Source organism: Gymnodraco acuticeps, unplaced genomic scaffold, assembly GCF_902827175.1.
Source record: "Gymnodraco acuticeps unplaced genomic scaffold, fGymAcu1.1, whole genome shotgun sequence".
NCBI classification, from domain to species: Eukaryota; Metazoa; Chordata; class Actinopteri; order Perciformes; family Bathydraconidae; genus Gymnodraco; species Gymnodraco acuticeps.
In genome coordinates this window covers 447671-465449 of record NW_022989979.1, presented here as the reverse complement: position 1 = coordinate 465449, position 17779 = coordinate 447671, and the positions used below count along the sequence as shown (strand labels likewise).

At 40.1% G+C, this 17779-nt stretch overlaps 2 protein-coding genes across 2 annotated transcripts in view; both read right to left on the bottom strand.

The window, feature by feature from the left end:
- Positions 1 to 85: 85 nt before the first annotated feature.
- On the bottom strand, positions 86 to 10670 carry pgm2 (phosphoglucomutase 2). The gene is made up of 13 exons (XM_034211606.1): positions 10408 to 10670; positions 8023 to 8190; positions 7612 to 7803; positions 6910 to 6993; positions 6423 to 6616; positions 5993 to 6182; positions 5809 to 5906; positions 5442 to 5625; positions 4999 to 5092; positions 3419 to 3548; positions 3119 to 3311; positions 2456 to 2589; positions 86 to 1094 (listed from the first exon to the last, which is right to left on the bottom strand). The coding sequence occupies exons 1-13, from the start codon at positions 10480 to 10482 to the stop codon at positions 992 to 994; spliced, it is 1839 nt and encodes a 612-aa protein (XP_034067497.1). The 5' UTR covers positions 10483 to 10670; the 3' UTR covers positions 86 to 991.
- Positions 10671 to 11397: 727 nt separating this feature from the next.
- The window catches only part of zcchc7 (zinc finger, CCHC domain containing 7), a 46440-nt gene continuing 40058 nt past the window's right edge, over positions 11398 to 17779 (bottom strand). Inside the window, exons 8-10 of the mRNA XM_034211650.1 lie at positions 14811 to 14906; positions 13983 to 14100; positions 11398 to 13854 (exon numbers count right to left, since the gene is read on the bottom strand). Of these exons, the coding sequence (XP_034067541.1) occupies positions 13283 to 13854; positions 13983 to 14100; positions 14811 to 14906 (786 nt within the window). The 3' untranslated portion in view covers positions 11398 to 13282. The remainder of the gene's footprint in view (positions 13855 to 13982; positions 14101 to 14810; positions 14907 to 17779) is intronic.

Sequence of the window (17779 nt, the reverse complement as noted above, 5' to 3'; positions counted from 1 at the left end):
GCATGCATGCTCTCCACGGGATGCAGGGAGAACGTGTCCGCACGTAGCGTGAGTGTTGGTGCTTTACCTTCGACATTTCACTCCAGACGTTGGCAAGCGTTTTTATTGAGTTTAACTGTATTTTCAGCAAAGCATTTGAAATACGAGGCACATAAGGAAAGGTGAGGAGGTGCTAATTCAACGATTCTATACTCAACATCTATGAAATACTGGGGAAAAGGGTCTTAATTGTAGATTTCATATGTTGTGTAAAGAGTCCCTTTGAGTAGCCTATTAACTATTCATATCAAGTAATGCGCAGAGGGAGCATGTGAACAAAACATGTACAATATTTCCACTTGGTGGTGCTATAAGCTTTTAGGCTTGGTCAGTTTTACATATCAGCAACTCTGGAATGACAGCTTTAAACTTAAAAACATATTTAACTGTAACTCTGAATGCCATACTGTTATGTAAGATATGACACATTCAAAGTTTAGCAACAATTTACAACATCAATTAAAGGTATAGCTAGTTTTAAAGTTACAGTATAAGTTTCAGAATTTCTCTTTAACATTTGCACACTTATGTAACTCTTCATGTTAGCAACCTTGCAGTTGATGCTGAAAAAGCATCGGATGCATGTTTGTTAAATACAAGAGAATATACAGCATGTGTGTGAACCTAAATATCACAGTGAAACAGCAGGAATGACCGAGGAAGTGGGGACATTGTAAAGATGTGCTTCCAAATCTCCAGCGTGAGGTAAACTCAATCCAAACCATGTAACTTTTTAGATGTAAAACTGTCCCTGGATTTATCCCTACACCCAAACATTTGGCATTTACCCTGTAGATTAGATTAAGACTAACTGGCAGAAATGTGTAAAATTGTCAATAAAGTAATGTCAAGCCTGTATTAAATCAAAAGTCCCTTCTGGAGTAATTTAGACACTGTGAAATACTTGGATATATTAGTCACAGTTGGTTCTGTAAAGTAATGTTTGTCAGTGTTACTCCGGCTTGGGCTGCAGCTTATTCTTCTCTGGCTCAAAGAAGTTTTCAACAATAGCGTCAACCAATTCATCCAGCTCCTTCTTCAGGTGCGTCACATCACTGTTGAGAGAGTCACAGGGAGAACAAAACATGACAATGAAGTGACTGGGTTGCCATTTAAACGCAAGACATTTAGAAGTGAAACAATTAGTCAATTCATAGAAAAGTAAGTGCCAACTATTTTTTATAATCTATTGATTGTTTAACTCACAAAAGGCGAGGATATGCTGCTTTTAAAATGTTTATATCATTTTTATTTGATATCTTTGAGATGGACTAAACAATATTCACCATTTTGGGTTTTACCATAGGATATTGTAAGCTTACTTTTTTCTGTCATTTTACATTATAAATTATTAAAAGATAATCAAAATAATCAGTAGTCATAAAGCCACTAGCTGGCCAGGGGCCTCATTTATAAAGCCTTGCGTAGGATTCACGTGGGAAGGTTTCTTACGTAGGACAAAGCAAATAAATATGCACAGACATTTTCCGATTTATAAAACACTGCGCACGCACGTCCTACGACGGTTTCCCTTTATAAATCACAATCAACTCGAAATGCGACGCAGCTTTTGCGGGCTTCACGTAACGCCCATATTTGCCTATATTTAGTAAAAGAAACGCCCCGTATTAATATTCATTTTGACTGATTGCATGAAGAAGATCACAGGAAAAGATGACGGAACAGCTAAAAAAAGACATCTCACACCGTGTCAGATTTTGGTTCTTTTGGGGAGGTGGAGATAAATCACATTGTTTGGTGGATGCAGTTTGAACCAGAGTAGCAGCATGGAGGTCGGATCGTTTCCATACCTCCTGTGTTTTATGAGCGACTTATCAAGTCTTAGCAAACGGCATAAAACACGATTAAACATAATAGTATATAAAACCATGCTCGTATCTATACAACCTATAGAGAAGCAAAACGGCCTCAGTTTAGACCTAATTCTGTCCTTCTGCTTACCGCATCAATGAGAAAACATGTCATAACATTAAGACAAAATATTCGAGGTGGTTTTAAATAACATATCCGTATTTATTTATTTCTCCAAGTTATGTTTTTGTGTGCACTGAGGAGTCGCAAACAGGCGTTTGTTTAATCATTTTAAGATTGGCTTTAATACATTATGCAAATTAATTCTTCATATATGATACATGAGGTAACATTTTATTTATGGTATTATTTCCACATATTTCTCTCCATTCGTCCTTCTGCCAACGGCGTCGCAGTTTCTCATCTCTCCCGTTTTTGTGCGTACCGCGTACGGATGGGTCAGAGTTTGCGTGGAGGACCGCACATTTTCCCGTCAAGTTTGTTTTTTATAAAATCGCAAACATTGCTTAGAAACTGGCATACGGCATCTTTTTAGCGTCCGGAACGTTTATAAATGAGGCCCCAGGTCTCTACAGTCCCCTACCTGTTTCCAGGAGCCGCACACAGTTCAGTATAGTATTTGATTTTCGGCTCCGTGCCACTGGTCCTCATGGTGGCTACACTCCCGTTGGCGAAGCTGAAGGTAATCATCTGACTGGACCTGGAGGTGGGAAGAACCTAAGAAAGAGAAAAGAGTGATGGATTAATAAAAAAGAAAACAAAATACAAAAGGGAAGTTCTGTTCCAATGGACAACTTGAAGGAAATAGGATTCTGAAACCTTAAAAGCTCTTCAACAACAAGCAAACAGTCACTTATTTATGGTAAATTAACATTATACATTTAGAAGATAAAAACGATTTGCAAGGTTGTAGGAACCCTAACACAAAGCACACAGCAAGGGGCCAACCCTGAAGAGTGAAGCATTGTGGCTCCTTAAAAAAATACACACCTTTTTCTAAATATAACGACGCCTGCACCATCATTATTTCCATTTTTAAACCCACAGTAGCACTAATAAGCCGTTGTTTATTTCCATATCCAGCAGATAGAAACATTATCACAAGTCGTGACTCTAACTTTTCCATATTTACGGCTGCAAATATTAGTCAATATTATCATTGGTACATAAACATTTGGCATTTATCAAAGCAAGGATTTGTCCCCTCTACATGAATTACTGTACATGTGTCGATGTGTATACTTACAGCCTTGTTGCTAGGCTGGTTGCTGTCGTAGCCAGTGGTCAGGTCCCGTACAGCAGAAATAGCGAAGCGGCCACATTCAGTGGGATAAGAGTCTTTCTGGCCACTGTGGGTGCGCAGGCGCTCAAACAAGCTGCGGATCACATCCTGGTCATGGCAGATGAAATAGGAGTTCTTACTGATGTGGTAGCCGTACCTGACAATGAGGAGGAGAGAGAGTCAGAGTGTAAGTCTACAGCTGAAGTCTATATATTGTAATTATAAAAAGTCCAAGCCATATGAGTTTACTGTATGTTGTCTTACTCTTCATAGATGTTAGTGACTTGTTGAGAAAGGCTTGAGCTTTTCGTGGCCAGATAGGAAATCATCTCTCCTGCTATGGCTGCAGCACTCACTCCATCCTTGTCCAAAACAGAGGGACTACACATATACCCTGCAACACACACACAGTTCACTCTTGGTATGCGTCACCTCCAGCTGTTTCTTTTTTATTAACTGTGTGTGCAAAGGCATGCGATTTCAATTACAGCACCAGAAGCACATTATATGGAAATGCTCCAAAGTATGTGATGTTGTATTTGTTAGTTTATATGAACATTTGTCATATCCTCAAACAACGTTTACAACAGTGCATGGTGATTGACCGCTAACTAACTAAGACCAAAGTGCATGTCTGATATTTGAAGGCTTTCTCCAACTTCAATGATTGATTTAGTCGCTTAACAAGTAGCTATACTTTACAACATTGTAAATGCTCTTGAGTAACCATTTGTCAGACAGCTGGCCACAGAGGAAGTGCTTGAAGAAGTTAAGTGTTAAGCTGTCAGGTATTATGAGATGTATTGTTAGAGTAGTTAATACAACTTTATTGCAAAAGGTTAAGGATGGGAAAATGAAAGATTTTATTTTATAGTTTTATTTAAGTTTAATCTAAGAGTTGATTACTGTCTTTGCGCAATGACCAACATTAAACACTAGGGGCCTTCCCCTCCTATGACACAGCAGTGTGTCTATGTAGACCAGTGTTTCTCAAACTTTTTCATACCAAGGACCACTTAACCAATAAAAAAACACTCACGGACCACCTAACTCCACAAATATCCAAAAACACATTGTTTTTCTAGAACAGATTACAAATCACCTGGAAATTGTACAAACAGGTGGCAACATGTGTGACGAAGGTGTTACGCTGGGCTATATTATGCAATCGAAAACTTAAGCTCGCTCCATTGCAGAGATATACCCGCGAGAGTGCGGAAAACTTATTTATTTCAAATGTGAAATGTTACCAATATACTCACGGACCACTAGGGGGCGCTTACGGACCACCAGTGGTCCGCGGACCACACTTTGAGAAGCACTGGTGTAGACACATTTATCATGACACAGTGAGACCAAAGCATGCTTTGTTGGCAGCCATCTAAAAGGCAGATTGTTGAGGAAACTACATTTAAGTTTTTACACTGTATTATTTTGCTTTTACTTTTATGTGTACGCTTCTTGGCCAGTTTCTATCATTGAACAAGGTTTCTGCAATGACCATTATCCCAACTAAGATCTTGTGAACTGGCAAAAGGATTTTGTTAAGACTCCAATTGTGCTTGCCCACCAACTGACCCTAGATACATTTACATCAGATGAATCCTCTTAGCAAAATCAAATCAACCTATCTGGTGACATTGTGTAGATCATTAGAAGAAAAAATAATGTGATGCAACCCCAAAATTAAATCAGATATGCTGTCATTAATTAATGTATGTGTGTGTGTGTGTGTGTGTGTGTGTGTGTGTGTGTGTGTTGTGTGTGTGTGTGTGTGTGTATGTGTGTGTATGTATGTGTGTGTGTGTGTGTGTATGTATGTGTGTGTGTGTGTGTGTGTATACCTATGGCCTCTTCAAAGGCAAACACCACAGTCTTGCCCTGGTCCAAAAGGTCTCTGGCTCTGTTTCCCATCCATTTGAACCCTGTAAGTGTTTCCTGTGCAAACAGTGGGGACAGTAAGCGTCAAGTCTAGTTCGAAAAAATTCAGAAATGTGAAATGGTGAAGTCTACGAGTGCATTTTACTGTCTTAGCCACATTTTACTCACAATGTTCTCTTAATGTATTATTGCTAACGTTTTCTAAGATCAATCATTACAAGATGACACATACTGGAAAATGCAGTTAAGGTGGCCTTTTTGTACCAGTAAGCACGACAACTTTTGGATGCATGAGGACATTAGAGTCAGATCTGGGCTTTAAAAAGAAAACATTTGGCACAGTATGTTTTTGCTTTCGAGTTTCGCATGTATTATAGATTTTAACCAAGAAGTTGACTAGGGTTACCTCAAAGTGGAAGCCTTCCTTGAGGGCGATGGCACGCAGTATCTTGGATGAGACGGTGCTCGCCAGCATGTAGAGGTTTTTCACCTCAGCAGCATCGTCAGAGTTCTGCTCTTTCCAACAGCGGAACATCCACCATCCAAGCAACGCACCCAACTCATTACCAGTGAACACTCGCCACTTTCCACTGAAACAGACAGAGGGCATTTTAAGTGCGGAATTGAAAACAAACCTTATATATCAACGTCTGTGTTGTTTAAAATGTTGCTTTTGCATTGCTTCTGGAATTGTAAAGGTGTTCAAGGTGTGAGAAAGTTAACAATCTGCAATTACACCAACAAAAGAACATGAACATTATATTTACACAAACCTCTCCTGCTTTTCAGCGATGGCCAGGCGATCAGCATCAGGATCATTGGCCAACACAAAAGCAGCGCCCTCCCTGTCTGCCAGTGCAAACGACAGAGTCTGCAAAAACACAAAAATGTTACATCTTCATCCTAAAACCCACCGTGTTTATAGGACTCTTTGTGATGTGAATGCTCAGAACATACCAGGACTCCCTCTCCTTCCTCAGGATTGGGATATTTGACAGTGGGGAATTCAGGGTCCGGATCTTTCTGTTCCTCTACAGCGTATGGAGGGTGGAGGTCAAAGGCCTGAAAAGCTGACTGGACAAATGTGTGGCCCACGCCGTGCACAGATGTATGCACGATTTTCACCTCTGAACTCTTGTTTATGTCCCTGTAAAGACAGAAGCCAGAGTCAAAACGTTTCCATGCATACTTCCTTTCAGCTCTGTAGTTTCTGTGTTTGTCCTAGTATACAGTTTTGTCTCATACTGTACATGCATTTGAAATGTTGAGCAGCAACATGCAATGATTCCGATAACACAGTTCCTGTATTTCTATGTCATACCTTCCTCAGGTTTCTTTTTTAAATACATGCTGCTCAATGGGTAATCTCTAGTTATTTATGGGGCACCTGTGGTGACAGTGTTTCTGGATGGCTTTGAAGTATTGTGTGTGGATGTCCTGGTAGGGGTCTTTGAGCAGGGGGCTCTTCAGGGCCTCCTCTGTGCTCCAGGACTTGGGCCAGGGCTCCAGGTTCTCCTCTATGGCCTTGGCGATACCTTTGTCATGAGGAGAGACGATCTGGGCCCCGTTCTCCCAGTACACCTGAGACACAGACAAAGCAGCACAGGAAAGGAAGAATGACAGAATTAGGATTGTGACTTGTTTAAAATATCGATAAATGTGCTGATTATATTATATTTTTGTATTGGTTAAACATTTTTCTTTAAAAAGTTAGAAATCTATTAAAAAAGCAAAACATAATTTCATGCAGTCAAATGTTGAAATGAGCTATTATCTCAACAGTCTGAAACCACTAGACATGACATACAAAACAGGAACTTAAACTGAACTAGATGTTACAACTTAAAACAACAGGGAGGTGGTGAGGAAGTTACCTTGTAGCCATTGTCCTGTTTGGGGTTGTGCGAGGCGGTCACCATGATACCAGCGCACAGACCCAGCTGAGAAACTGTGAACGGCTGCAGGGAGCAGAGGAGAAATGTGTCATATTTCCAATCATTTCAAAGAAATACTACACATACACAATATCAAATAGTGTGTACTGCAAGGCCACAATTTGTCAATGTCGACAGATAAACATTAGCCCAACATGACATGCATTAGGACATTTCCAGGTGAAAATCTAGTAAATAGTTTCAGAGAAAAAATAAGTGCGCGCCTCATACAGACACAAACTATTTTTGTTGTTACCGGCTGTTGGTCATTTTAAGCAAAACAGCAAGCAAGCAAACAGAATACAGAACAAACTTGATTTATGCTAAATGATTTGAGTCCTCTGAGAGACGACAGCATTATGACCAACTGGGCGTTACCTATGTGACTTATGCAATGTCCACTAAATAAAGGGGAAGTGTACTTTTTGAATGGAATTTGCCCTGTAGCTTCTGTCCCACTGTACCAACGCAACACTTACACCAGACCAACTGATCTGACTTCATATGTATTCAATCACAAATATACCTTACAAATTTGATTGTGAGAATGTTTAACTGATGTTATTTTCTATTGGTAAGGTACTATATCATCTGTGACTGCAATAAAAAAAATGAGGAAATTACAAAAGTGTAAGTGATTACCACAAAGGGTGTCGGGGTGATATCAGAGAACAGGTGGACCGGCACCCCCCGGCTGATGAACACAGCAGCGATCAGGCTGGCGAAGCGTTTGCTGCCGCCCCCGCTGGGGGGGTGGGCCCGGGCGTCGTACCCAATCACCACCCCACGCTCCTTAATGTTATCAAAACTGTCCTCCAGGTAGCTACAGAAACCCTGTAAAAAAGAAAAGATTCAGAGAAATAGGAGAAGAATGTTTCTAAACTTGCATTGTGTGACATTTAACAACACCTACAGGTAGTCAGTAAAACAATCGCTGCACTGAGATACTACTGTGACATGTATTTTCAAACATCAGAGAACAAAATCAATAACGTCTGGCTTTGCATGTGACTTGATGCTTAATGTGTGGTAGTAGTTTATCTATTAGCCAACCTGTGTGGTCTGGATGATAGTGAGGTCATTCATACAGCATGTGCCGGGGCCCATAGCTGCTCTCAGACCTGCTGTACCAAACTCCATCCTGGAGGAGAAGCATTTCTTCAAAGCCTCCACTGCACCTTCCTTCACCAGGTCCTGCACCATTGACACGGTCTTGGGATTCTGGGGAAGGAAAACATGAACATATTTGAATAAATCAAACATAATTAAATGTATTAATAACAGTCAACTGGAGATTGGGTTTGAAAAGTTAGTTTGATAGTCAATAAAACATCAGAAAGTAATGTAAAAACTGCACATTTTCCCAAATCTCAAGAGGATTTGACTACATTACAATACTAGAACATTTACTTGAGCATTGAAGTGTTTGGCAAGATATTCGAGAATAGATCTATGCTGAAGACTGCAGTTGAAAACTGGATGGCTCGCTAACACTGGGACATTTAAAGAAACATGTGGTTTAGGTCTGTTAAGTTAGTCAGTGTGTGTACATGGTTACGTTTATATAGCACTTTTAAACAAAGTGCTTTGCTGCTAATAAATTGTTATGTGTAATATAATATAAAGCTACTATAATGTGCAGTTTCAAGGAAAGATGTACTTGTTCTTCTGAGGGACTTACAAGCAAAACGCAGGAATCTTTATCAACTATATTGCATTAAGTTGTGAATTAATATCGTGTCCATTTTCCCCAAAAGATAATAACTTGTACTGAAGAATAAGTCTGGGGAGAATTGACAGCCATAAACACAGCATGTGGGTCCATATGATGTGCCATTTGACAAACTGCCCTAACACAAATGTGAAGACTAATGAACCAGGGTCCCTTTTCTAATGTGACCTGATGAGAGGCATCCCCCGTCTCTTTAAGGCCATGAATGACTTGGTTTGTTTAGGTCTGAGGGCCGGATGCACGTTAGTCTGATTACATGTCAGTTTGCTCTTTTACACGAGACCTGAGCTTTCTCTCTGGGAATTTACTAATAATCTGAATATCCGCCTGTTTAAGTTCCTTTGTCCTTTTGATGAGGACAGTAGGGAGGCAGAGAAACATAGCATGTAAATATGTTGTGTTTTGATTTACAGCTAAATAATTGTAACTTAACTAAATAAAAACGTATACACCGAGAACACAAAGCTTTATTTAAAGAATGCATTATTTACATACATTTTCCTTGGAGGTTTCCAGATAACTATGGTTTTGGTAGGGTTAAAAGGTAACCTATATTAAAGAACTACTCCAATTATATGCATTCATTATTTATGTATTTATTGGAGACTTGCCTGTTGACAGATTTTACATTTTGCATGTTAAACTTACTTGGTAAAACTAAAAAGGATTTGTGATTATTTATTGGTTTGGGAAGGGAGCAAATAATCAATGTCTCTGTATTCCCTTGAATAATAATAGTCTTGCAGGATTTGTTTATGAGCCTAGAATTATGACAATTACAGACCTGTAAAATAAAGCATTATTAAAAAGGTCACAGTAAAGTGTTTCTATTAAAAGCTTATTATGAAATAGCCTTTTTGTGTATGATGTCAGTCACTCGCTGTACCTGACGCCACATTTGCAGTAAAAGTTAGTTAGTGATTCTTGTGAAATGCTATACAAAAAAACTATGGGGGAAAGCACATGTACTAAAGTTGCTTACTTTTAACTTTACTTGAGTAACTCTAAAATGATACTCAACTAAAACTCAGAGGGATATTTGATATTTTCTGGCATAATTCGCTAATAAACAGATTCAGATTATTAATACAAAATATAATAATATAACTAATCAATCATGATGTATTATTAAGATCAAACTACCAAGCATATTAAACTAAATTAGCTTCACCTTAACCAACTGCAACATTAAAGTGATGAACATATGAAACCAATAGAATCCAATAATATGATAAACACATTGGGTACTCAATGCATTTCTATGTCCATACACTGTAGTAAATCAACTTTTAGCAAACAGATCAGACAACTTCCTCCACCACTCTAAACATATTATCACGCTACACACTATATAATAATAGCGTACAGTAGAACAGAACAGTGGCTGTAAGTGTCTTCAACCTTCCTACATTCTCCCACACCACTCCGCTCCTCCGCTCCCTTCACTAGCTTCCGGTAACTGCTAGAATCCACTTCAAGACACTGGTACTTGCTTACCATGCTGCGAATGGATCTGGCCCTTCCTACATCCAGGACATGGTTAAACCGTCTTCCTGGTCGAATGTACTTATTGTAAGTCGCTTTGGATAAAAGCGTCAGATAAATGCAATGTAATGTAATGTAAGTTATAGTTTGACAGTGAATCGCTTATAACCCAGCAGGTAACAGACTCAGCACATGCAGCTAGCAGCTAGCTGTCAGCTCACCTTGTCAAACTGCAGCCACTGCCTGACAGCCTGCTGCAGCTCAGAGTCTCCCGCTATGGATGAACCGTTCTCCATGTCGCTGCTGTTCCGAGTCAAGAAGCTGTCCAGCTCACCAGATATGCTTAAACGAGGCGAGTATGCTCACACTGAAGCCTTTAACAGCACATAAAAGGGGAAATGTAGCTCAAGATGCGAGGACTGTCGACAGCGCGGGGCGGAGCGACGTAACGCGTCACGAGTTTCTCATCTGTTGCCTTCACAGGTTTCCGCAATCGTGGTAATTATGTGATATGACGCAAGAGGGGTTCAATGACTGTTTCAATACAGTCTATGCTGGTTTCAACTAGTAAGAAACCAACTAAACCGAGATAAGTCAAATCAAATCTTGCAATGGTGGGATGTGAATATTCATGTTACTAACTATCATTTAGTTATTTCCCATTGTTTGAACTGTGGTTTGAGTAGCAAATTTAAAATAGTACACAAAAGTTGTATTGTAAAGTGTTTCTCACTGCGAATTCTTTTTCAAATGTTAGAAAAATACATGTTTTACTTTTTCTATTGCATAAATGAAAAATCCGGGTTTGAATTTAGAAATCTGAATTACGTTTGAATATTGTCCACTGATTCCACTCTACACGTTTTTTTTAAATTAATGACAGTTAAAATATGAAGGCATTATACATGTGAGCTCATCTTCCTCTACTTTTATCCAAAACTGTAAAATAAACAAAATATCCATATTTTAAATGGTCATAATCTCGGTCCTCCAAGGCAGTATTTTTGTTTTTACTCTTTCAAGCCTCTGAATGAAAACATGTATTCTCATCTTCTCTATACAGTTTAAAAAAAATTGAGATAATGTGTGTCTCTCCATCTTTTTTGAGCATCTTTTAATAACTTGGAAAGAAATGTGGGATCGACTAATATAAGAAAAATACCTGATATTGCAATACGTTGCACATCTGGTGGAGGAAAAAAAAAGAGACATTTAGGGATTGGAGCCATTTTTTATGTCATCACCGTAAATTACATAACACAAGAATTGTGAGCAATTATTAGACAGTTACTGAATAAACCATGTGAACAGGTCTTAGATAAAGCCTTAAATGATTTATTTTCTGAATCACAGAACTCATATGCCAGAGCTGATTCAAGTTGTATCAGTACACAAAACTTCAGGTAGCCTTGTTTCACAAAATAACTGATGAGACAACTTTCTGCAGATCGGCATTAAACAAGTGTTATTTAGGTATTTACAGTATGTCCACATATTTTAAATCTCACTTACAAGGCATCTCAGTCATTGAATAAAAAAAAGAACATTTCAAAGACTATTTAAAACAAACCTTCCCATTCTTTGGTTCAAAATGCACACAACTTCAAGTGTTCAGAGTTGAGGCACTATGAGATGATCCTTCAAAGAGCAGAGTCTGTTATTAATTCAATATGTAATAAGCGGAAACTAATGTGAACTAAGAAATTGGAGAATATGATAACCATGACATCCATAGATCAATTTCAACCATTACTTATTAAGTAATCTAATGATAATTGATACACCTGAATGTTTGGTTTGTTTTGAAGACAGTAATTGCCCAAAATGGACAATTCACCTACAATAAAAAGTGTAGTGCTATGAATCACTCTAGATTGTTTTGGGGTTAGTTGTACAGTGTTGGAGATTTAAACTGTAGAAATGTCTGCCTTTTTCTAAAATATATTGGTACTAGATGGCATCTGGTTTGTGGTGCTCTAAACAGCAACAGTTTTTTGTTTTTTAAATAACTAACAGCAATGTCTCTTTCAGAAATCAGAAATCATGACCCAGTTAGCCAAGATAATCAAAATAACTTGTTGTTGGGAGGATTATTATCTTTCTAACGGTCTACTGTACACATGCCAACTGCATCTGGTCATAGGCATGTGCTTTCAACGGGGTGAGATTTAAACATTGAGGGTGTCCTCCACGGCTGAGCTGCAAGGAGCTGATTGAAACATAGCACTTAAGGTAAGAGGAAAATAATGAACTTTCCCTTTAAAAAAACTGATCTTATGAACTCCTACCTGGTTTCTTACTTGTCGGTCTCCAGATACATTAAAACAATGAATGAATTGTTAAAATGAGGCCACTGTTCGATAAAGGTTATTATTCACACTAACCACAAGGAGAAACTGAAAAAGCAACTCCAGAATCAAATACAGCTCCAACTTTTAAGGAAAGCTTTGCTTGTCATGATCATCCCTTCTGGTTATACTGCATATACCTTTCTAAACTATTCAATGGTCAAGGATCAAATATCATCAATGCAAAAATAAAAACATCAACCAATCCCGTTTAAAAAGAAAAAGTCAAACCACATCTTTGTTGTTTTTCGAAAGTTGATATACATGGGTATGTAAGCTTCACAGGCCCCTGCATTTAATTTAAATGAATCAAAAACATCTTTCAGATTTTGTGTTATCAGCCAATGTTGTTGTTCAATGAATCAATATTGTATTATGATGACACTATAATGATGTATTAGGAGTGTTTCTCAGTATGGGACTTGTAGAAACATGAAGAAAGATTCAAGAGTTTAAATGTTCAAATACAAACCTGACTATCACAACAACAATGGCTCTGTTCTGCTCAAGTGAGCTCTTTAGTGTGAAAGTGAGTCAACATGCACAGTACCAGGACATGAAAACTAAAGCAGATCAAAATATTCATTACTCATTTTATTAATTATAACTGTGCTCTTCTTACTGTGACATTTGAAAAGGTCTTCAATTAAACAGGCCTATGAACCCTCAACAGCAGCACTGGCAGTCTAACAAAATGCCTGAGACTCCTGAAATGTCCTGACCACACACGATGAACTGGTCATGAAGATCACCGCCATCTGTGGCGTTTCCTCTGTTTGATGGTAAACAGGTTCTCATCCGTTGGGTACTGTGAAGCATCGGAGTTCTTCCGGTATCGGTTCCTCTTTCCTTTCACTTGCTTTGACGCTGACCCCTGCATCTCTTCAGTTTCAAGCCAATGAGGTTGGTATTTTGGTAGCTTTTCAGGAACATGATTCTTTTTCCTCAACTTCTTCCCCTTCTTCTCTGTATCTCCTCTTTTGCCTCCTCCTCTGGGAAAGTCATCCGTTTCATTCAAAATTATTTTTTTGGGTGGAAGAGGTTTTATGGAAGTGGGGACCGGTCTCTTGGGTTTCCATGGTTTCTCAGTGCCTTCCTGTTGTTTGGGCCTATTGTTCCATCTCGCTTTGGGTGCTGGAGCCTGAAAGTCATCGTCATTGAAAAAGACATGGCCTGGTTTGTGGTTGCTAGGGCTTTGGCGAGGTGTATGGTGGGTCTGTTGGTTGCTTTCGTGATGGCTGAACTTCTGTCTCTTGTTTGGCGGTCCTGGAGTGAAAGGGGTCTGAGAACTGTTAGTTAAAAGGCCATTTTTTTTCAGCTCTGCGGAAAGAACAAAAAGAAAAAAGCATTAATTTATTATGTATCTAAATACAACTCAAGACCACAGGTAAGAGAACAATTATGACTTCATTTAAGTGAAAAGGTGTGTGTTTCTGTGTGTGAATTACCTTTAACCTTCAATAATATCCACTTTACTCTACTTTTGATCTCCTTCTTAGTGTCGTAGTAGTTGATAAACGGTGTGCTGGGATACGTCCCGTTGAACATCCTTTTTCGTGTACACACCTGAGGAAACCACACCAAAGCATGACCGAATGTACAAGCACAAATATCACATTCAAATACGTAAAATATATTTATGGCATCATATTCAAATAGAAATTGAAACTACAAAGATGATATGGATTTTAGGCCAAAATTAGATTATCCCTATGGTATCACTACGGTTATTCTGTAGAGTGTGTAATGGAATGTAAACAAAACCAATGGAGCTAGCTTTATCTATCACCTTTAATGGTGGCGACTTGATTGTCAGCATTTCCAGGGTGCCAATTTTTGAAAACAATTTGACAATAACATTATTGTAGGAATTAAAGATTTAAAGAAATGCAAACTTGGTGGACATTTGTGTTGAAAAAATAAATCATGTAATACGAGAGATGAAGCCTGACAAAATAACCAAAACATCTAGTAAAATCGGTGCCGACAGTGACAAAGATTTTATCATTTTCTTTCACAATCTAGAAGATAAAATCCTACAGTATGACAAATCTCTAGAAATTGAGCCCGATATGCACACCATAAAAAAGGAAGGGGGGGAAAAAAAGGTCTACTAAAATAAGGAAATTCGAAATCTGGTGTATAGTACGAATCAAACAAGTTTTGTAAAGCAATTAAACCAAATGATGTGCCTTTAACTTGTCCATGAAACAAACTAAAACATGCCTACAAACTAAATGAAAGGCAGTTAAAACCAGACAGAGCGAGATACTCACATGTCCAAAGTGCCCTCTCCTGGAGCAGTTGTAGCAGTAGGCGGGGGTCCGACCCCGGTCTTTTCCCTTCGGCTTCAAAGGAGTGCGTGTCTCAGTCTACACAGAGAAAATCAAAGGAGCTTGTTAAAATTAAATTAAATAATTGTATAAGGGGGTGGTTAACCTCCCTCTTCTCATTCCCATGCTCTCTACCGATACTGGCTGCTGTGTATTGTACGGCGAATATGGGTTCTGATACAAACCAGTGATTACTAGGCTATAGTTAGAGGCCTGTAATGACCCTATATGATAGGTAACCATCTGTGTGTGTGTGTGTGTGTTGGACACAGGGTCCCGTCCCCTATGGGCCGGTGTTCTGAAAGCCTTCCATGCTCCAGCGCACACAGCAAATATACACTGATAAAGAGAGAGAGAGGAGACACACAGGCACAGTATATTTACTGCTAGTCACACACACACACACACACACACACACACACACACACACACACACACACACACACACACACACACACACACACACACACACACACACACACACACACACACACACACACACACACACACACACACACACACACACACACACACACACACACACACCTAACTAAGGTGCCCCCTCCTTTCTCTCCCCCTGATTCCAAGATTACAAATTATTTGTGCCCCACGTCATTTCTTAAACATAGCTTAGCAACCTCCCCTCCCTCCATGGCTGCTTCCCTCTCTCCCTTGTTCCCCTCCTCTCCCTCTCTCTCTTTTCCGCTTGAGTAGTTTTGCGGCAGAAAGGATGAATGCTATTAGAGCGTCGCGTCATTATCGGGTCAGGCCGGCCGGGCCCATCTCCATCACAAAGGCCGGGAGATCACAGACCTCTTGCGAGCGCGCGCGCACACAAACAAACACACATGTGCACCCTAAGGAGATCACAGTACCCGGCTCAAGCCCCCTTCACCCTTTTCTACCCCTCTTCCCATTCATCCTTCATGTAAATTGGCTGTAGGTCTACCTCTCTCTCTCCCTTACTGACCTTGGGCTTGCGTTATCTCCACACACTCTGATCCAGCACATCAGCAGAATGAATGAAAGCAAGAGAGAGGGGAGGAAAAAAGAAGAGGAAGAAATGAAATCCCCTCCTATTCTCCCATAAACCTGTGATAGTGGTCTGAAAACCTGGCATGAATGTGTGTCTGTATGCGTGTGAGGAGTTGTCTGCCTCCTACAATATTAATTAACTGAATGAACCTTCATCCCACTCTGTTTTCATCTGCCGCTTCCTATCGGGGGCATCTAAATTGCTAACAGGGCCAGGGCCTGTGGGATCAGATCAGTTTGGTGTCTTTCTTTTTCTCATGGGAATGAAGAGGAGAGTCTGGCTGTGCAGGGAAGTCAGTATGGCACATTGAGGTTTAGCTTTGACTCTCTTGTCTTTCTCAGTAAAAGCTAGAGGGGATATTTTGTGATCACGATGAAAATATGTAGCCTGACAAATCCAATCCATTTATTGTGGTCCACTCAGAATGATGATAGTAGTGCACGATAAGCATTTGTTTGGAGTTACATTTGAAGAGAAACAATGTTGTATATAACCAGAATCAATCCAATAAAAATCCTCACTTATATCCACATCGCCTACTTTCCCAGAAGGCGTTAATCTCTCCATTCATAAACTTGCTAGACATACAATTCCCAGCATGGGAGGCAGCATTAAAAACGCTGGTGTGTGTTTAACTAACGGTCCTGTGGATGACGAGACAGCAGGAGAGATCCAAGTCTGATCCACTTCCTGCTGATTCGACGTGAAGAGCTTCTGCTTCTTCTGCTGTTCAGAGACACTTTGCCAGTCCGAAAAAAAAGAAGACTGAAGCTGGATGAGGACTAACGATTTAGTGTGTGTGTATAGAAGGGTGTTTGAGAAGGTCCTAAGGGCTTCCCTAGGTGGACGCACACAACCAGCCATCCGTGGCCTCTCATGCAGGCACACACTGACACATGAGCGCACTCTCTCTCTCTGTCAAACACACACACACACACCCTTATTTCCCACAGTTGTCCCGACACATGCACTGTGTCTCTCTAAGCCTTGCTCTCCTCTGCTCCTTGCCTTAGCTGCTGGTGGCAAAGCTGTGATAATCCTTTGGCCAACACAAAGCTCAGACTGTTACAGACTACAATCTGAAGGAACACACACACACAGTCATCAAATACAATCCGAGAAGCAAACAGGCTTGTGTGCGTGTCTGTATGTGTGTGTGTGTGTGTAAGAGGAGAGCGGGTGGGATCCGAACGGTAACAGGGGGTGGGATCCGAATGGTAACGGGCGGTGAGTGCGTGGAGGCTGGGGCCAGCGGCGCTATTTTGCATATGTTATTGCAGCAATGGAAAGAGGTTTGCATATGTTACTGGACCAACAAGGGACCAACTCTGCATGCTTTATCATAGAAAACAGCCTCACAACACAACACCAGACTACTGGGCTCATACCAGAACAAACAAACAGACCCTTGTGGTGCCTGTGTGTGCAACATGCCGGTATGTACATATTAGGCTAACAGGGAGGGTTAATTAGACAATTGTGAAACGGCTATAAGGTGAACATTTTCTCAAGGAGAATATACAAGAAGCGATTACAGAACCTCTAATCCACGTATCCATTTGGGAATTTGAACAGTTCAAAATTATAAAATAACTTGTTCACATTGTTTGCTCTCACTCATGAAGAGGAAATCAGTCATTCTCAGGAGAGACTTTAAGGTGGAGGTATGCAGTTAGGGAGGCTATGGAGACGGTAAAGGAAGAGAGAGGGAGGGGGGGTCCTCCAAGTAACCAGATGTGATTCCTGCCCCCTTTGTGTCTGCCAGTTCACAAAGACTCAGACCGAAGCCCTAACCCCGCGCCCTGCGAGGACACCCCCCCCCCCCCCCACACACACACACACTAATTCCCAGAGGCTCTTCCTATCTCCTCCCGTC

Excerpts from the sequence above, each read along its gene's own strand:
- pgm2 (XM_034211606.1), bottom strand. The coding sequence starts at position 10,482 with ATGGAGAACGGTTCATCCATAGCGGGAGACTCTGAGCTGCAGCAGGCT. Across the intron at positions 6,994-7,611 it reads TCACCCCGACACCCTTTGTG|CCGTTCACAGTTTCTCAGCT; the intron begins GTAATCACTTAC and ends TGCTCCCTGCAG. Across the intron at positions 3,549-4,998 it reads TGCCTTTGAAGAGGCCATAG|GGTATATGTGTAGTCCCTCT; the intron begins GTATACACACAC and ends TGTGTGTTGCAG.